We start from the raw sequence: 21,719 nt of genomic DNA on the forward strand, positions 1-21,719 counted from the left end.
CCTAGGATCAGATCTCCCCCCACCGTCCATGTAATCTGACCTAGGATCAGATCTCCCCCCCACCGTCCATGTAATCTGACCTATTACGTAACTGGACCTAGATCAGCCCTCCTCCTGAGGTTTTAAGACTGGATTTCTTAATGAGTCAAAGTTGTTCTCTGAAGAGGCGGGCTGGAGGCGGGGATATGCAAATGAGGAAACCAAGTGAGTTCCTACTTCTTTATTTCTGATGTGCCTGAAAAAGGGGAACAGCCATAAAGACATTGGTCACAGACCTTGAACAGAAGACATTCTGACATGTACTGCAATCATTATACAACTCAACTATATAACAGGTAAATGTATATACAGCGTGATCAATATTTACCGTCAGACTTTAATATCTACGAGATGATAGCAATAAAACGGGGGGGGAAAAGTTCAACATTTCAGCATGAATAATACACAGTTCAGTGTATGACAGCGAAGCCTCCCATTCAGAGAGAGACGTAGAGCAGTACACAATGAAACAGAGCTCCTTTAAAAGAAAAAAAACACACTAATTCATGTTCAATGACATATGGACCAATCAACCTCACAAGTGAAGAAACTGCCATAATTTAACAAAGATCTGAAATCTAAATCAGAGCATCATTTGATGCAGGTAAATGATGGAGAAAAACATGATGTATTGTGGTCCATAGCGACGTTCTGCAGGTTGGGGGGGGTCCAGTCCATTTCCAGTCCAGTCCAGTCAATTCACAAAGCAAACCTAATTCCAAATGTTCGTGATTGAAGAGAACTGGAATTTCAGTGTACTTTCTGATTGGACGAGATTTGAACCCTAACGTTCAGTATCAAGTACATGTTGCAAGCAGCATTGCTGTATGGGATATGTCAAAGCCAGCTTTTGATCAAGTCATGATTGGGGTCAATTTGAATTGAAGTCAGTCAATTGAGGAAGTGAATTGTATTTAACATTGCGAATGTAAAAACTTGGAATAAATAACGTCTGCTTTTCAGTTTGAGAAATCTTTGGAAAAAAAAAAAAATAATTTATTGTATTGGAATTTCAGTTGACTTCCTGAATTGATGACTTCTAATTCACCTTGACCACAACCCCAGATCAAGTGCATCACGTGTAGCTGCATTAGGCAGTGTTGGCGTCCCTCTTCCCAATCTGGCAGTACAGGGTCATGGCGAAGGCCATTCCAAAGAGCTGAAACACAAAACAGGTACGTCACAACCCATTCACTACCAGGCTATAGCCCGGTCCCACATCAGTTTGTGGTGTCTAGCCTGGTTCCAGATCTATTTGTACAGTCTTGCCAACAGGTTGTTAATTGGCAATGACAAACAGCCATCGGCGTTGCCAAGAAGGTGCCAACAGATCTGGGACCAGGATACATTCACTAAGTACTGAGTGAATTGCACATATCCATCTTAATGCCAATGAGAACAGACATGAAGAGTTAGTGAAGATGAAACAGACCAGTACTGAACAGTGCATAGAACTATACAAATGTATTCCATTTATATTACCGGTACAGTACATAATATAGTGTATTAATACAGGCTTTGTTATAGAGATTGGACTTTTGGATTCTTACCATCAAGGCTGCGATACCAAAAGGAGAAGCGATGAAGAAAGTCACAAACTTGGCACAAGGCTCAGAGGACAAAACAAACAGTCAACACTAGTGAACACCAGGTCAAGGTAACTGTACGAAGAAGACTCAGTCAACACTAGTGAACACCAGGTCAAGGTAACTGTACGAAGACACAGTCAACACCAGGTCAAGGTAACTGTATGAAGACCTAGTCAACACCAGGTCAAGGTAACTGTACGAAGACACAGTCAACACCAGGTCAAGGTAACTGTACGAAGACATAGTCAACACTAGTGAACACCAGGTCAAGGTAACTGTACGAAGACACAGTCAACACTAGTGAACACCAGGTCAAGGTAACTGTACGAAGACACAGTCAACACTAGTGAACACCAGGTCAAGGTAAATGTACGAAGACACAGTCAACACTAGTGAACACCAGGTCAAGGTAACTGTACAAGACACAGTCAACACTAGTGAACACCAGGTCAAGGTAACTGTGAACACCACGAAGACACAGTCAACACTAGTGAACACCAGGTCAAAGACACTAGTGAACACCAGGTCAAGGTAACTGTACGAAGACACAGTCAACACTAGTCAACACCAGGTCAAGGTAACTGTACGAAGACACAGTCAACACCAGGTCAAGGTAACTGTACGAAGACACAGTCAACACTAGTCAACACCAGGTCAAGGTAACTGTACGAAGACAGACGCTGCTTTGCAGTTGTATCATCCTGGAACCTCTATGGTTTCATGTGTCTGTAGATCAGTTCCCTGGACAGGTTCTGTTTATAGGACTTTGATGTACAGTACTGGAATGTAGTGTAATGTAGTGGTAGTGTACGGGTAGTGGTACTGTAAATTAGTGGTAGGGTATGGGTAGTGGTACTGTAAAGTAGTGGTAGGGTATGGGTAGTGGTACTGTAAAGTAGTGGTAGGGTATGGGTAGTGGTACTGTAAATTAGTGGTAGGGTATGGGTAGTGGTACTGTAAAGTAGTGGTAGGGTATGGGTAGTGGTACTGTAAAGTAGTGGTTGTGTACGGGTAGTGGGACTGTAAAGCAGTGGCTGTGTAAGGGTAGTGGTACTGTAAAGTAGTGGTAGTGTACGGGTAGTGGTACTGTAAAGTAGTGGTTGTGTACGGGTAGTGGTATTGTAAAGTAGTGGCTGTGTAAGGGTAGTGGTACTGTAAAGTAGTGGTTGTGTACGGGTAGTGGTACTGTAAGTAATGGTAGTGTGCGGGTAGTGGGACTGTAAAGTAGTGGTAGTGTACGGGTAGTGGTACTGTAAAGTAGTGGTTGTGTACGGGTAGTGGTACTGTAAAGTAGTGGTTGTGTACTGGTAGTGGTACTGTAAAGTAGTGGTTGTGTACGGGTAGTGGTACTGTAAAGTAGTAATAGTGGCAGTGTAATGTACGTTCATTGATTTGTTTTTTCTTTATACCATGTAAATCCATCTTCCTTGAAAACCGTCTTCTAAATAGTATTTTATTAATAATAAGTGATTCTCTGCTTACCTTTGAGTACCCTTTGCGTCCTTTTGCAATTTTGCACAAGTCAGTGTGGTCAACGCTGGGGTCAGAAATTGGCCTTTCCTCCTGTCGACAAAATGATCCAATAACATTCGTAGCCGATTGAATTAGAACAATTAATCTGGACCCAACTAAACAAACCAATAATTATTGAGCCAGGAAGAGGCAATTTACAATTTACTTAAACTAATTGTATTCATTTTTTCCTAATAATAATGTAAAATCTGTAGAGAAAGACTCATGTGAAGGCCAAATTACAGAGGAGGAACTTCTTGATGCAATTATAGCCTTTAAGGATGGGAAAGCTCCAGGGCTGGATGGCATAACAGTGGAAGTATACACAACTTACTTTGATAGACTCAGAGGACCGTTATTAGCATGTTTTAACCACTCCTATATAAATGGTAGATTATCAGACACGCAACAAGAAGGTCTGATATCATTATTACTGAAACAGGACCCAAATGGTATGTATAAAGATCCAGTCCATTGAAAACATTAGATGCCTCTTACACTTCAGTGTTGTGGTGCAAAAATCCTAGCAAAATGCTTGGCGCGAAGAATTAGAAAAGTATTGTCAGATATTATTCATCCTAATAAGAAAGTTTTTTTTTACATAGACAATACATTGGAGATAATATAAGACAAGTACGGGAAACAATAGAATACTATGAAATATCGGGGACACCAGGCCTGGTTTTCACAGCTGATTTGAAAAGGCTTTTGATAAAGTACGACTGGAGTTTATACATATATAAATGCCTAGAATATCTACATTTTGGAGAATCTCTTATAAAAATGGGTTAAAGTTATATATAGTAACCCTAGGTGTAAAATAGTAAATAATGGCTACATCTCAGAAAGTTTAAAACTATCTAAAGGAGCAAAACAAGGTTGTCCACTATCGGCATATCTATTTATTATTGCCATTGAAATGTCAGCTGTTAAAATGAGATCAAACACTAATATCAAGGGATTAGAACTACGTGGTTTAAAAACTAAAGGTGTCATTGTACGCTGATGATTCATGTTTTCTTTTAAATCCACAATTAGAATGTCTCCACGGCCTCATAGAGGATCTAGATACTTCTGCTAACCTCTCTGGATTAAATCCACAATTAGAATGTCTCCACGGCCTCATAGAGGATCTAGATACTTCTGCTAACCTCTCTGGATTAAATCCACAATTAGAATGTCTCCACGGCCTCATAGAGGATCTAGATACTTTCACTATCCTTCACGGCCTCTGGATCTAAAACCACATTATTATGATGTACTATATCACATATTGGATCACTAAAAGAATGCGAATGTTACAGTACCGTCTAGTCTACCAATTAAATGGTCTGACGGAGATGTGGACATACTCGGTATACATTTTTATAGAAAGTTAGAAATATAGATAAGATCTTTGCTACCATGGAAAGGAAAATACCTGTCTATTTGTGGTAAAAAATCATCCCGATTAACTCTTTAGTCACATCACAGTTGACCTGTTTGCTTATGGTCTTGCCTACACCTGGTGACCTGCTTTTTAAATGATATGAACAAACAATATGACATTTTATATGGAATGGCGAGCCAGACAAAATGAAAAGGGCCTCTTTATATAACAAATATGAATTTGGATGGCAGAAATGATTAAATATTAAAGCATTAGACCTCTCACTAAAGGCGTTGGTTCAACGTAATTTCATTGACATGTGGAAACAACGCTGATTCAATCAGTGAGGGTTTCCTCCTTACGTTCTTCTCTCCGACAGCTCCCAGGATTCCGACGATGAACAGGAGGATGAACATGTGGAGCAGTCCGATGAAGAACTGAAACAAACAAACAAACGCTCACATGATATGCCCACCACATGTTATTCCCATTGAGGGAACAGTTACCTGGATTTTCATATCAGATTCAAATGGTAGAATTTGAATTTTCAAAACTGAAATGATCCTCTGATCCTTCATAAAAGGATTTGGAAAACCAATATCAACTTTTAAAAAAAATCATCAGGATTCAAATGTAGTGATGAGGCTATTTTTGATACCAGGAAATAATATTTACGCATTTTGTGTTACAGCCTGAATTCAAAATGGATGAAATAGATCCCCACCCATTTATGCACAATACGGCATAATGGCAAAGTAAAACATGTTCAAACATTTGCACATTTATTGAAAATGAAAAACAGAAATCCCATTTTAAAAAGTATCCATCCCCTCCCGTCAATGTATACTTTCTGAAGGAACCTTATAAGGGATTTGCAGCCTCCATTTTAAATTTGACTTATTTTAGTGAATGTAGTTTACTCATCTCTGTGTCCCTGTAATAGTGAAGTAGTACCCCAAGCTGTCAATTAGATGGTGAGGTGTGGACCAGTTCACTGAATATCTGGATTCTGTGATCTTGATATTTTGCCATCTGGATCAGAATGATCCTATCCAATTATTTTCTGGAGGGAAAAAAATGGCTGAAAAACAGCCAGATGGATCTGATCCTGGATAGCAGAAAAGACGATTACAGATTCTGGATTATTCTGATCAAGTTTAAAAAATAGTGAAAACGCCATAGAAGTCTATTCCCATAGGTGACCTGGGAAACTATTATATTCACCCAAAAGCCTTCTTATACTTGTAACTGTCACTCTTGGAAAAGTGATACCATCTCTGACATGTATAAACAAGTTAAATAAATGATTGTGTGAAGGTACAGTGCCGTTACTTTTTCCACATGGTTACATCTACATACAACACCCCATAATGGCAAAAAGAAAACAGGTTTAGAATTCTTTGCTCATTTATAAAAAATAAAACATCTAATCTTATTTACATATGTATTCAGACCCTTTGCTATGAGACTCAAAATTGAGCTCAGGTGCATCCTGTTCCATTGATCATCCTTGAGAAGTTTCTATGACTTGATTGGAGTCCACCTGTGGTAAATTCAATTGATTGGACATGATTTGGAAAAGAACACACCTGTCTATATAAGGTCCCACGGTTGACAGTGCATGTCAGAGCAATAACCAATCCATGAGGTTGAAGGACCTTCCAGAATGACAACAATCTCTGCAGCACTCCACCAACCAGGCCTTTATAGTAGAGTGTCCAGAAGGAAGCCACTCGTCAGTAAAAGGCACATGCCAGCCTGCTTGGAGTTTGCTAACAGGCACCTAAAGACTCTCAGACCATGAGAAACATTATTGTCTGATGAAACCAAGTTTGACCACTTTTGCCTGAATGCCAAGAGTCACGTCTGGAGGAAATCTGGCACCATCCCTACGGTGAAGCATGGTGGTGGCAGCATCGTGCTGTGGGGATGTTTATCAGCGGTAGGGACTGGGAGACTAGTCAGGATCGAGGGAAAGATGAACGGAGCAAAGTATAGAGAGATCCTTGAATAAAACCTGCTCCAGAGCGCCCTGACCTCAGATTGGGGTGAAGGTTCACCCTCCAACAGGACAACAGCCCTAAGCACACAGCCAAGACAACGTAGGAGTAGCTTCAGGACAAGTCTCTGAATGTCCTTGAGTGGTCCCTGGAGAGACCTAAAAATAGCTGAGCTGCAACACTCCCCATCCAACCTAACAGATCTTGGTGGGATCTACAGAGAAGAAAGGGATAAACTCCACAAATACAGGTTTGCCAAGCTTGCTGCATCATTCCCAACAAGACTCAAGTTTGTAATCGCTGCCAAAAGTGATTCAACAAAGTCCTGAGTAAAGGATCTGAAGACTTATGGAACTGATTTATTTTCATTTTTTACAATTGCAAAAATGTTTAACCTGATTTGGCTTGGTCAATATGGGGTATTGTGATGTCATTATGGGGTATTGTGATGCCATTATGGGGTATTGTGATGCCATTATGGGGTATTGTGATGCCATTATGGGGTATTGTGATGCCATCATGGGGTATTGTGATGCCATTATGGGGTATTGTGATGCCATTATGGGTTATTGTGATGCCATCATGGGGTATTGTGATGCCATCATGGGGTATTGTGATGTCATTATGGGGTATTGTGATGTCATCATGGGGTATTGTGATGTCATTATGGGGTATTGTAATGCCATCATGGGGTATTGTGATGTCATTATGGGGTATTGTGATGTCATTATGGGGTATTGTGATGTCATTATGGGGTATTGTGATGTCATTATGGGGTATTGTGATGTCATTATGGGGTATTGTGATGTCATCATGGGGTATTGTGATGTCATCATGGGGTATTGTGTGTAGATTGATGAGGGGGAAAAAACAGTTAATATTTTTAGAATACGGCTGTAACATGAAATGTGGAAAAAGTCAAGAGGTCTGAATACTTTTCGAATGCACTGCATATGAAGACTGCTTTGGTTAGAACCTAGAACCGCTTCAGCGGTTGGCTATTGGGACAACATTATCCTGTGCAGTGTACAATGTAACATTTTAAATGTGAGGGTTGGCTATTGTAAGGGAGTGTGTGTTTCCCCTCACCAGAATGAGCATGCATCGGTTTTCCTTAATGGCTCCACAGCAGCCCAGGAAGCCCAGTACCATGATGATGACGCCAACAGCTATCAGCAGGTCTACAAACGGCACTGCCTCATCCATTATCTGAGGGAGGGGGACAGACAGTCATTTTACATGGAGATATGTGCTGAATAGGTTTATATTACTGGATGCATTTGTTTCAAGGTGTTATTTTTACTGTGTAAAGAGGGCTTTTGATGGTGTTGGCATTAATGTAGTGTCACACTGGGTATTTTCTTACCACGTTTCCATTCTTGCTCACTTTGAGGTAGATGGAGACACCAAGAATAGCGCAGCCACCGATCTGGAAAACAAAATGAGATGAAATGAGCATTTTATCTAGAATCAACTTTAGAAAGTTGTGCGTTTCAATGTCCCTGGGATTGAAGGAACAGGTCTTGTTGCATACCAACTCAACATGAATGTGGATTCATTTTAAAGAATCACAACACACTAGCTACATCTAGTGGCAACTCTGAGGAACTACAGTTGAACCACCATCACAATGGAGGAGATACAGCATCATCCAGTTCCCACATGAGGATATCGTTCCTGGATAAACAGTGGACTCTAGACCACATGGGAGAATCTCAATTGCATTAACTTGATTCCTCAGATCCTCTCCTCTTAAATCCAGAGGGGAGAGGATGCGAGGAATCCAGGAAATGAAATAGAGATTCTCCCGTGGTGTCAGAACTGATAGTGACAGGTTACATACATTGAATATTTGATTTGATAGCTGGTCAACCCAACGACTCCAGTAACTTGAAGCCATCGATGAATTATTTTTTTGAAAGCATTTCATACTCACAGTATGGGCCTGTGGACATGTAGACATCAGGTAAAATGTCAAGGCTACATGAATGAACGCTCATTATTTAGAGTGATTACAACGTATACCCACGTTTTTATGTTGAAGACGTTCTGCGATGACTGGACTATGAATATGACGATTATTTTGGCTTTCAAAAAGTTGAAAGATTCCGTTCAAGATTTTTTTTTTTTTTAAAGATTCTGATTGAGATTAACTCTAAATATGAGTCCCCACATCCACACAGCCCCCCTTGTGGTCTGGAGTGGCATGCCCAAGCAGGAGAGGTTGTGACATCCTGACTTGCATATCGTCATTCCACAACGGTGCGTCCAGTGACTCAAAAACACAGGAACCAGAAAACCTCAGCACGTAAGCTAAATGCAATGAGGGCTGTTTCCAAAATAAACACTGGGGTCTAGTCTTCGACTGACAAGTTGACAAGGTACAAATCTGTTGTTCTGCCCCTGAACAGGCAGTTAACCCACTGTTCCTAGGCCTTCATTGAAAATAAGAATTTGTTCTTAACTGACTTGCCTGGTTAAATAAAGGTAAAATAAAAAACTGTATAGTGTCATCTCAGCAAACAATGGCAATTTTTTATGTTGCAATGGAGTGCACTAATGAATACGACCCCTGCAACTGAGAAGGCTTGTTAAACTATCATCGCAAAGACAACACCTTCCAGAGTCAGAGTTAATGGCTTAATGAAAGTTAGTCATATGATGATCACACATTGTTACCATAGACATTTGAATGTTCTCATTTCCATAGCAGACATGTAAATAGCTTTTAAATTGATTACTATTACTAGGCTACTAGTTGATCACTAAACTAACAAACACATCACTGACTACACACACATTTATGATTAAAAACCTTTGTCAAACCAATCGAGGACACTATAGCTAAAGTAAAGAATTTAGGTTAATAGGACTCACCCAGAACAGTAGAATGAAGAGGAAGAGCGACTTCTTGATATGCTTATCCACAGCCATCTTCTTACCTTCCAACAAACAGGAAAGATGTGATGTGACAGACCAATGTCAAGTTAATCCCTATTCCTCTGTTCCAGACCCACACTGGTGTTGCAGGTGTGTGTGTGTGAGAGGGTTATTTCACAAGCTCATATTTAAAAGCTGTGGGTGTGGTTACTGACTACTTAGCCCAGGCTCCAACAGTCTCCTACCAGTCCCCTCCCTCTAGCCCGTATTTAAAAGCTGTGGGTGTGGTTACTGACTACTTAGCCCAGGCTCCAACAGTTTCCTACCAGTCCCCTCCCTCTAGCCCGTATTTAAAAGCTGTGGGTGTGGTTACTGACTACTTAGCCCAGGCTCCAACAGTCTCCTACCAGTCCCCTCCCTCTAGCCCATATTTAAAAGCTGTGGGTGTGGTTACTGACTACTTAGCCCAGGCTCCAACAGTCTCCTACCAGTCCCCTCCCTCTAGCTCATATTTAAAAGCTGTGGGTGTGGTTACTGACTACTTAGTCCAGGCTCCAACAGTCTCCTACCAGTCCCCTCCCTCTAGCCCATATTTAAAAGTTGTGGGTGTGGTTACTGACTACTTAGCCCAGGCTCCAACAGTCTCCTACCAGTCCCCTCCCTCTTGCTCGTATTTAAAAGCTGTGGGTGTGGTTACTGACTACTCAGTCCAGTCCAGGCTACAACAGTCTCCTACATAAAGACCCCACAGCAAACACCCTCCTCTGAAAACTGACCCTCAGTCTTCTAAACAGTGAAACCCCAGAGCAAAAATCCTCCTCTGTTTGTAGTTAAATAAAGTCAGACGAGTTCAAGTTTGAGCAGTTCTGACTCTCGCTTGAGAAGGACAATTTATTCAGACCACAGGGTAAAATAGTGGCAGACTGACCACCAAAACATAAACTATGCAAACTACAACACCACCAGCTAATATTGGTAATGAATGTTTTTACTATTTTTGTACATAATGTTGTCGCTACCGTCTCTTAAGACCGAAAATAACTTCTAGACATCAGGACTGCGATTACTCACCATGGACTAGCAGAATCCTTTTTCTTCTTTCACGACGCTGATGAGCCCGAGACGGAGGATGTATGGCTCCCTCGGGAACAGGCCCCGACACCAGTGATCTGCGCTAAGAGGAGGCATAGAAAGGGAGGCCGGAGGGCGGGGTGCCTTCTGAGGAGTAGGAGGCGATCGAATAACCCCCACTCCCTTCAATTCTGCTAGCAAACATGCAAACTTTGGACAATAAAATGGTGAGCTATTGGGAAGCTTAAACTACCAACGGGACATTAAAAACTGTAACATCTTATGCTTCACGGAGTCGTGGCTGAACGACGACAATATCTACATACAGCTGGCTGGTTATACGATGTACCGGCAGGATAGAACAGCAGCGTCTGGTAAGAAAAGGGACGGCGGTCTACAGTATATCACAAAAGTGAGTACACCCCTCACATTTTTGTCAACATTTAAGTATATATTTTCATGTGACAACACTGAAGAAATGACACTTTGCTACAATGTAAAGTAGTGAGTGTACAGCTTGTATCACAGTGCGAATTTGCTGTCCCCTCAAAATACACACAGCCATTAATGTCTAAACCGCTGGCAACAAAAGTGAGTACACCCCTTGGATAAATAACGTTCCCAAAGTAAACTAACTATTTCTCAGGCCCAGATGCTAGAATATGCATATTGTCAGATTAGGATAGAAAACACTCTAAAACTGTCAAAATATTGTCTGTGAGTATAACAGAACTGATACTGCAGGCGTAAACCTGAGGAAAATCCAACTAGGAAGTGCCTCTTATTTTGAAACCTCCCTGTTCCATTGCCTGCCATTTAAAGGGATATCAACCAGATTCCTTTTCCTATGGCTTCCACAGGGTGTGAACAGTCTTTAGACATAGTTTCAAGCTTTTATTCTGAAAAAGGAGCGAGATTGATCACATCGCGTCAGTGGACTGCCAGATGTCCTTAGATTTGTTCATGCGACACTGGTAGCTAGACATTTGCTTTCTCTCTTGTATTGAAAAGTTTACCGTCTGGTTGAAATATTATCGATTATTTATGTTAAAAACAACCTGAGGATTGATTATATAAAAACGTTTGACATGTTTCTCCGAACTTTACGGACACTATTTGGAATTTTCGTCTGCACGTCTTGACCTGCACGAGCCTGTGGATTACTCAACAAAACGCGCCAACCAAATGGAGGTTTTTGGATATAAAAATAATCTTTATCGAACAAAACAAACATTTATTGTGTAACTGGGAGTCTCGTGAGTGCAAACATCAGAAGATCATCAAAGGTAAGCGATTAATTTGATTGCTTTTCTGACTTTCGTGACCAAGCTACTTTGCTACTAGCTGTTTGTAATGTTTGGTCTACTGATCGATGTCCTCACACAAATGCTTGGTTTGCTTTTGCTGTAAAGCTTTTTTCTAAATCTGACACGCAGGGTGAATTAACAACAAGCTCATCTGTGTTTTGGTATATTGTACTTGTGATTTCATGAAAATTAAATATTTTTGTAATTTAATTTGAATTTGGCGCTCTGCAATTCAGCGGATGTTGACGAAAATGATCCCGCTAAAGGGATCGGTGCGCCAAGAAGTTATTAATTAATCTTATTCATATTTTTAAAACTGCACTGTCGGTTAGGGGCTCGTAAGTAAGCATTTCACTGTAAGGTCTACCAGTTGTATTCGGGCGCATGTGACTAATAGAATTTGATTTGATATCCTGGGTAAAGAGTTTGTATGATGCCCTGAATATGCTTTCTGTATGGTCCTCATCACCTGCCTTTCTGAAGAACAATAATATATTTTCCTTCATTAGATTGGTTGGAAAGTCCTGGTGTAATGGCTGGATTTGGCAATGGGACCAATTCCAAATCAACCTCTAGCACCTAGGCCAGGGGTATCCAAGTCATTCCATGTTGGGCCTTGTGTCGGCTGGTTTTAGTTGTTAAGCCCTCGACAACCAGGTGAGGCGACTTCCTTACTAATTAGCGATCTTCATCAAGTACAAGGGAGGAGCAAAAACACACCCTCTGTGGAATGAGTTTGCCACGTGACCTAGGCCCTCTTTGATCAGATAGCTGAAGGCAAGTCCTCTACTGGCTCATTCATCACAGTAATCAGCAAGTAACAATTATCATCTGAGTCCAATCGACTAATTATGCCTACTGACAATGAACTACATTACCAAGGCTAACAAACTTTACCTACTGCCGATGAACTACATTATCAAGGCTAATAAGCTGTACCTACTGCTGATGAACTACATTATCAAGGCTCACAAGCTGTACCTACTGCCGATGAACTACATTATCAAGGCTAACAAGCTGTACCTACTGCCGATGAACTACATTATCAAGGCTAACAAGCTGTACCTACTGCTGATGAACTACATTATCAAGGCTAACAAGCTGTACCTACTGCTGATGAACTACATTATCAAGGCTAACAAGCTGTACCTACTGCCGATGAACTACATTATCAAGGCTAACAAGCTGTACCTACTGCTGATGAACTACATTATCAAGGCTCACAAGCTGTACCTACTGCTGATGAACTACATTATCAAGGCTAACAAGCTGTACCTACTGCCGATTAACTACATTATCAAGGCTAACAAGCTGTACCTACTGCCAATGAACTACATTATCAAGGCTAACAAGCTGTACCTACTGCTGATGAACTACATTATCAAGGCTAACAAGCTGTACCTACTGCCGATGAACTACATTATCAAGGCTAACAAGCTGTACCTACTGCCGATGAACTACATTATCAAGGCTCACAAGCTGTACATACTGCTGATGAACTACATTATCAAGGCTCACAAGCTGTACCTACTGCTAATGAACTACATTATCAAGGCTAACAAGCTGCCATGATGCAATGTGGTCCATAGTGATGTTCAGCAGGTTGGGGGATCAAGTCCAGGCAATTCACAAAACAAACCAAATTCCATTCCAAATGTTCCTCATTGAAGAGAATTGGAATTTGACTTCCTGAATTGTCTGTAATTGAATCCCAACACTGACATTCAGTATCAAGTACATGTTCCATTCATGGGATATGTCAAAGCCACCTTTTGATCAAGCCATGATTGGGGTCAATTTTAATTGAAGTCAGTCAATTCAGGAAGTGAAAACTTTGGAATAAATAACTTCTGCTTGTATATGAAGAGACTGGTTTGGTTAGATTCTAGAACTAATGTTCCACTGAGTGAAAGTGTCACAGAACATTTCTAAAGCCACTAACCCACGGAAGTCAAACCACACCCTTAACATGAAGATTAAAACACTACTGACCTACTATGGAACAAGCCACTAACCCACTGAGGCCAAACCATACCCTTATCCTGAAGATTAAAACACTAGTTACCTACTATGGAACAAGCCACTAACCCACTGAGGCCAAACCATGCCCTTAACATGAAGATTAAAACTCTAATGACCTACTTTGGGACAAATAACACTCCCCACATCCTGCAGCCAACTGCTCCTCTTCTCTTTACAGGCATTTCAGACAAAATGGCAGCCTACAGCACATTTGGAAAGTGTTCTGATCACAGTCTCATTATCACAGTCCGCCTCTCCTTCCAGTTCTCTGCTGCCAATGACTGGAACGAACTACAAAAATCTCTGAAACTGGAAACACTTGTCTCCCTCACTAGCTTTAAGCACCAGCTGTCAGAGCATCTTACAGATTACTGCACCTGTACATAACCCACCTATAATTTAGCCCAAACAACTACCTCTTTCCCTACTGTATTTAATTTATTTATTTATTTTGCTCCTTTGCACCCCATTATTTTTATTTCTGCTTTGCACATTCTTCCATTGCAAAACTACCATTCCAGTGTTTTATTGTGCTATATTGTATTTACTTTGCCACCATGGCCTTTTTTGCCTTTACCTCCCTTCTCACCTCATTTGCTCACATTGTATATAGACTTGTTTATACTATATTATTGACTGTATGTTTGTTTTACTCCATGTGTAACTCTGTGTCGTTGTATCTGTCGAACTGCTTTGCTTTATCTTGGCCAGGTCGCAATTGTAAATGAGAACTTGTTCTCAACTTGCCTACCTGGTTAAATAAATAAAGGTGAAATAAAATAAATAAAAAAATAAAATGGATTCATTTAATGTTTTCATCTATCTACACACAATACACCATAATGACAAAGTAACAGGATTTTGAAAGGTTTTTGTATATATTTTTTTGTTTTGTTACAGTGATTTGAGTCTATATGTTGGCAGCAGCCCTTCTGTGTTAGTGATGACTGTTTAACAGTCTGATAGACTTGAGATAGATGTTTTTCAGTCTCAGCTTTGATGCACCTGTACTGACCTCGGCTTCTGGATGATAACGAGGTGAACAGGCTGTGGCTCAGGTGGTTGTTGTCCTTGATGATTATTTTTGCCTTCCTGTGACATTGGGGGCTGTAGGAGGAGGGCAGACAGTTTGCCCACGGTGAAGCGTTGGGCAGGACAACTTAACTGATCATATAAAACCACATCCTGTTAGATAATAACTTACAAATGGTTTGCAGTTGCATCAGTCCTGGTACCACATCTCTTCCATTTGTGTGCAACGGGACGTACCCTTCGTACCAGGCTTTCATCATATTTGGAAGCTGGAGATTTTTTTTTTTTTTTTGGGGGGGATTGGACACAGAATTCAATAAATACCAATGTTGTTTTTAAATATTTGTTTAATTAAATTTTTATGGACATGATCTTGTAATTCTGTCCTAACTGTGGTGAAGGTAGATGGCCAGAAACCCCAGTCCAATGCATTGAAGACAAGATCCGACTGAATACTACATCACCCAATGAATAAAGTAAACATTATATTGGGGACAATACAGTGTACACTGTCATACACTTGACATGGTCTTAGTTATAAACGGGCCAAAACTGTTATTTGAAGCTGGTGAACCAAAACGGAGAACTTTAACTTTTGTTTTTGTTCAACAGCTGTAAAAACCAGTTGAAAATATATTTCACAGCTATTTAGATGGTAGAATGATTCCCTACACTCTTCAGTGCTTTTTTCTATCATAAACTTAACTTCAATTTACAATTTTTATTTTTTAACAACTTTTATGCTCTCTCTAATTCTCTCTTTCTATCTTTCTTTCTCTCTCTCGGAGGACCTGAGCCCTAGGACCATGGCTCAGGACTACCTGGCATGATGACTCCTTGCTGTCCCTAGTCCACCTGGCTGTGCTGCTGCTCCAGTTTCAACTGTTCTGCCTGCGGCTATGGAATCCTGACCTGTTCACCGGATGTGATACCTGTCTCAGACCTATTATTTGACCATGCTGGTCATTTATGAACATTTGAACATCTTGGCCATGTTCTGTTAAAATATCCACCTGGCACAGCCAGAAGAGGACTGGCCACCCCTCATAGCCTGTTTCCTCTCTAGGTTTCTTCCTAGGTTTTGGCCTTTCTAGGGAGTTTTTCCTAGCCAACATGTTTCAACACCTGCATTGCTTGCTGTTTGGGGTTTTAGGCTGGATTTCTGTACAGCACTTTGAGATATCAGCTGATACACACCACAAAGGGCTATGTAAATACATTTGATTTGATTCAATAGTTCAAAATATGGGTTCCAAAAGGGTTCCTTAGCTGTCCTCATAGGAGAACACTTTTTGGTTCCAGGTAGAACACTTTTCTAGTTCCCTTTTGTGGAAAGGATTCTATATGGAATCCAAAAGGGTTCTTCCTGAAACAAAATAGGTTCTACCTGGAACCAAAAATGATTTATTTAAAGGGTTCTACTATAGGAGCCACCTTTTGTACAGGGGAATCAGCACCATATAATGAGACCAGAGCTTGTTTTCATAAAGCCTCTCAGAGTAGAAACGCTGATCTAGGATCAAGTCCCACAGTCCATGTAATTCCAATACCTCATGGAGATGACAGGCTGTAGGGTGAAGTTGTAGAACCAACACCTCAAGGAGATGACAGGCTGTAGGGTGAAGTTGTAGAGCCAACACCTCAAGGAGATGACAGGCTGTAGGGTGAAGTTGTAGTACCAATTCCTCATGGAGATGACAGGCTGTAGGGTGAAGTTGTAGAGCCAACACCTCATGGAGATGACAGGCTGTAGGGTGAAGTTGTAGAGCCAACACCTCATGGAGATGACAGGCTGTAGGGTGAAGTTGTAGAACCAACACCTCAAGGAGATGACAGGCTGTAGGGTGAAGTTGTAGAGCCAACACCTCAAGGAGATGACAGGCTGTAGGGTGAAGTTGTAGTACCAATTCCTCATGGAGATGACAGGCTGTAGGGTGAAGTTGTAGAGCCAACACCTCATGGAGATGACAGGATGTAGGGTGAAGTTGTAGAACCAACACCTCATGGAGATGACAGGCTGTAGGGTGAAGTTGTAGAACCAACACCTCATGGAGATGACAGGCTGTAGGGTGAAGTTGTAGAACCAACACCTCATGGAGATGACAGGCTGTAGGGTGAAGTTGTAGAACCAACACCTCATGGAGATGACAGGCTGTAGGGTGAAGTTGTAGAACCAACACCTCATGGAGATGACAGGCTGTAGGGTGAAGTTGTAGAACCAACACCTCATGGAGATGACAGGCTGTAGGGTGAAGTTGTAGAACCAACACCTCATGGAGATGACAGGCTGTAGGGTGAAGTTGTAGAACCAACACCTCATGGAGATGACAGGCTGTAGGGTGAAGTTGTAGAACCAACACCTCATGGAGATGACAGGCTGTAGGGTGAAGTTGTAGAACCAACACCTCATGGAGATGACAGGCTGTAGGGTGAAGTTGTAGAACCAACACCTCATGGAGATGACAGGCTGTAGGGTGAAGTTGTAGAACCAAAACCTCATGGAGATGACAGGCTGTAGGGTGAAGTTGTAGAACCAACACCTCATGGAGATGACAGGCTGTAGGGTGAAGTTGTAGAACCAACACCTCATGGAGATGACAGGCTGTAGGGTGAAGTTGTAGAACCAACACCTCATGGAGATGACAGGCTGTAGGGTGAAGTTGTAGAACCAACACCTCATGGAGATGACAGGCTGTAGGGTGAAGTTGTAGAACCAACACCTCATGGAGATGACAGGCTGTAGGGTGAAGTTGTAGAACCAACACCTCATGGAGATGACAGGCTGTAGGGTGAAGTTGTAGAACCAACACCTCATGGAGATGACAGGCTGTAGGGTAAAGTTGTAGAACCAAAACCTCATGGAGATGACTTGCTGTAGGGTGAAGTTGTAGAACCAACACCTCATGGAGATGACAGGCTGTAGGGTGAAGTTGTAGAACCAACACCTCATGGAGATGACAGGCTGTAGGGTGAAGTTGTAGAACCAACACCTCATGGAGATGACAGGCTGTAGGGTGAAGTTGTAGAGCCAACACCTCAAGGAGATGACAGGCTGTAGGGTGAAGTTGTAGTACCAATTCCTCATGGAGATGACAGGCTGTAGGGTGAAGTTGTAGAGCCAACACCTCATGGAGATGACAGGCTGTAGGGTGAAGTTGTAGTACCAATTCCTCATGGAGATGACAGGCTGTAGGGTGAAGTTGTAGAGCCAACACCTCATGGAGATGACAGGATGTAGGGTGAAGTTGTAGTACCAATTCCTCATGGAGATGACAGGCTGTAGGGTGAAGTTGTAGAGCCAACACCTCATGGAGATGACAGGCTGTAGGGTGAAGTTGTAGTACCAATTCCTCATGGAGATGACAGGCTGTAGGGTGAAGTTGTAGAGCCAACACCTCATGGAGATGACAGGATGTAGGGTGAAGTTGTAGTACCAATTCCTCATGGAGATGACAGGCTGTAGGGTGAAGTTGTAGAGCCAACACCTCATGGAGATGACAGGCTGTAGGGTGAAGTTGTAGTACCAATTCCTCATGGAGATGACAGGCTGTAGGGTGAAGTTGTAGTAGCAACACCTCATGGAGATGACAGGCTGTAGGGTGAAGTTGTAGTACCAATTCCTCATGGAGATGACAGGCTGTAGGGTGAAGTTGTAGAACCAACACCTCATGGAGATGACAGGCTGTAGGGTGAAGTTGTAGAACCAACACCTCATGGAGATGACAGGCTGTAGGGTGAAGTTGTAGAACCAACACCTCATGGAGATGACAGGCTGTAGGGTGAAGTTGTAGTACCAACACCTCATGGAGATGACAGGCTGTAGGGTGAAGTTGTAGTAGCAACACCTCATGGAGATGACAGGCTGTAGGGTGAAGTTGTAGTAGCAACACCGCATGGAGATGACAGGCTGTAGGGTGAAGTTGTAGAACCAACACCTCATGGAGATGACAGGCTGTAGGGTGAAGTTGTAGAACCAACACCTCATGGAGATGACAGGCTGTAGGGTGAAGTTGTAGAACCAACACCTCATGGAGATGACAGGCTGTAGGGTGAAGTTGTAGTAGCAACACCTCATGGAGATGACAGGCTGTAGGGTGAAGTTGTAGTAGCAACACCTCATGGAGATGACAGGCTGTAGGGTGAAGTTGTAGTACCAACACCTCATGGAGATGACAGGCTGTAGGGTGAAGTTGTAGTAGCAACACCTCATGGAGATGACAGGCTGTAGGGTGAAGTTGTAGTAGCAACACCGCATGGAGATGACAGGCTGTAGGGTGAAGTTGTAGAACCAACACCTCATGGAGATGACAGGCTGTAGGGTGAAGTTGTAGAACCAACACCTCATGGAGATGACAGGCTGTAGGGTGAAGTTGTAGAACCAACACCTCATGGAGATGACAGGCTGTAGGGTGAAGTTGTAGTAGCAACACCTCATGGAGATGACAGGCTGTAGGGTGAAGTTGTAGTAGCAACACCTCATGGAAATGACAGGCTGTAGGGTGAAGTTGTAGAACCAACACCTCATGGAGATGACAGGCTGTAGGGTGAAGTTGTAGAACCAACACCTCATGGAGATGACAGGCTGTAGGGTGAAGTTGTAGAACCAACACCTCATGGAGATAACAGGCTGTAGGGTGAAGTTGTAGAACCAACACCTCATGGAGATGACAGGCTGTAGGGTGAAGTTGTAGTAGCAACACCTCATGGAGATGACAGGCTGTAGGGTGAAGTTGTAGAACCAACACCTCATGGAGATGACAGGCTGTAGGGTGAAGTTGTAGAACCAACACCTCATGGAGATGACAGGCTGTAGGGTGAAGTTGTAGTACCAACACCTCATGGAGATGACAGGCTGTAGGGTGAAGTTGTAGAACCAACACCTCATGGAGATGACAGGCTGTAGGGTGAAGTTGTAGAACCAACACCTCATGGAGATAACAGGCTGTAGGGTGAAGTTGTAGAACCAACACCTCATGGAGATGACAGGCTGTAGGGTGAAGTTGTAGTAGCAACACCTCATGGAGATGACAGGCTGTAGGGTGAAGTTGTAGAACCAACACCTCATGGAGATGACAGGCTGTAGGGTGAAGTTGTAGAACCAACACCTCATGGAGATGACAGGCTGTAGGGTGAAGTTGTAGAACCAACACCTCATGGAGATGACAGGCTGTAGGGTGAAGTTGTAGAACCAACACCTCATGGAGATGACAGGCTGTAGGGTGAAGTTGTAGAACCAACACCTCATGGAGATGACAGGCTGTAGGGTGAAGTTGTAGAACCAACACCTCATGGAGATGACAGGCTGTAGGGTGAAGTTGTAGAACCAACACCTCATGGAGATGACAGGCTGTAGGGTGAAGTTGTAGAACCAACACCTCATGGAGATGACAGGCTGTAGGGTGAAGTTGTAGTACCAACACCTCATGGAGATGACAGGCTGTAGGGTGAAGTTGTAGTACCAACACCTCATGGAGATGACAGGCTGTATGTAGGGTGCAGTTTGCTTGTGCTTCTAGCTCCGACAATGCAGTAATAACCAACGAGTAATGTAACCTAACAATTCCAAAACTACCAAAAACTTCCAAAATCTTATTCACACAAGTGTAAAGGGATAAAGAATATGCACATAAAAATATATGAATGAGTGATGGTACAGAACGGCATAGGCAAGATGCAGTAGATGGTATAGAGTACAGTATATACATATGAGATGAGTAATGTAGGGTATGTAAACATTATATTAAGTGGCATTGTAGTGATACATGTATTACATCAATTTTTCCATTATCATTATTTTCCATCTTAGTTTGACATAGTGTGTACGATAGGTTTTCATTCATGCCGATGCAATAGTTGTACAAGTCCAGGGGTCAATGCCGGCATCTTTGATGACCTCTTCTCTGAATCTGAGGCATCCTTCACGCAGGATAACCACATCATCATCACAATATAATTCCATCTCTTTATGGAAATCAAAGGTGTTATGACGTACTGTCTCATACCATGTCATGGAGCTCAATTGCTCTTTGGGAGACATTTGATCACACCCGTACATTTCGGGACCAGGATAAGATCCAATATAATGTAGATTGTCCTCAGATGAAATGAGGAATCCCTCCTTTCACAGAGTTTTCAAAACTCAAGGCCTCTGGCATTATAGCCAATCTTGGTTGGTCCTGGTCGGTCCCTGGATGGGAGACCAGATGCTGCTGGAAGTGGTGTTGGCGGGCCAGTAGGAGGCACTCTATCCTCTGGTCTAAAAAGTATCCCAATGCCCCAGGGCAGTGATTTGGGACACTGCCTTGTGTAGGGTGCCATCTTTCGGATGGGACGTTAAACGGGTGTCCTGACTCTCTGAGGTCATTAAAGATCTCATGGAACTTATCAGAAGAGTAGTGGTGTTAACCCCGGTGTCCTGGCTAACTTCCTAATGTGGCCCTCATACCATCATGGTCACCTAATCATCCCTAGTTTACAATTGGCTCATTCATCCCCCTCCTCTCCCCTGTCACTATTCCCCAGGTCCTTGCTGTAAATGAGAATGTTCTCTGTCAACTTACCTGGTAAAATAACGGATAAATAAAATAAATGTAAAAAATCTCATGGGTAAGAAAGTTAAACTGTCAATATATCTCTGGTTGAAGGCGGGGTCTACCAAACACAAGACTGTTCTACCTTGGGCTATGACACTGGGTGCAACGCCTTGTTGTATCAAGGGGTTCAGAAGGAGATAGGAATCATAGGATGTAGAATTGTGAGTTATGAATGTTTTTTTTTTGTACTGGGGTTTTCTGAAATGTTTTAGAAAGAGTAGTGCACAATTTGGGCCCTCTGGTGACCACTTTTCACCCTTTTAACCTCAAAGGTAGATACATAAACAGGCAAATGAAACCCTGAT

At 42.2% G+C, this 21,719-nt stretch overlaps 2 protein-coding genes across 2 annotated transcripts in view; both read right to left on the bottom strand.

Moving 5' to 3' along the window:
• Nucleotides 1-205: 205 nt before the first annotated feature.
• Nucleotides 206-21,719, bottom strand: part of LOC118378362 (tetraspanin-8-like) — a 61,973-nt gene continuing 40,459 nt past the window's right edge. The window contains exon 8 of the mRNA XM_052514577.1: nt 206-1,198. Within this exon, the coding sequence (XP_052370537.1) occupies nt 1,130-1,198 (69 nt within the window). The 3' untranslated portion in view covers nt 206-1,129. The remainder of the gene's footprint in view (nt 1,199-21,719) is intronic.
• On the bottom strand, nt 1,503-9,546 carry LOC127927857 (tetraspanin-8-like). Its single transcript, XM_052514579.1, has 6 exons — nt 9,387-9,546; nt 7,876-7,938; nt 7,599-7,718; nt 4,872-4,946; nt 3,111-3,191; nt 1,503-1,649 (listed from the first exon to the last, which is right to left on the bottom strand). The coding sequence occupies exons 1-6, from the start codon at nt 9,441-9,443 to the stop codon at nt 1,518-1,520; spliced, it is 528 nt and encodes a 175-aa protein (XP_052370539.1). The 5' UTR covers nt 9,444-9,546; the 3' UTR covers nt 1,503-1,517.

The sequence above is a fragment of the Oncorhynchus keta genome, unplaced genomic scaffold, assembly GCF_023373465.1.
Source record: "Oncorhynchus keta strain PuntledgeMale-10-30-2019 unplaced genomic scaffold, Oket_V2 Un_scaffold_180_pilon_pilon, whole genome shotgun sequence".
Classification (NCBI taxonomy): Eukaryota; Metazoa; Chordata; class Actinopteri; order Salmoniformes; family Salmonidae; genus Oncorhynchus; species Oncorhynchus keta.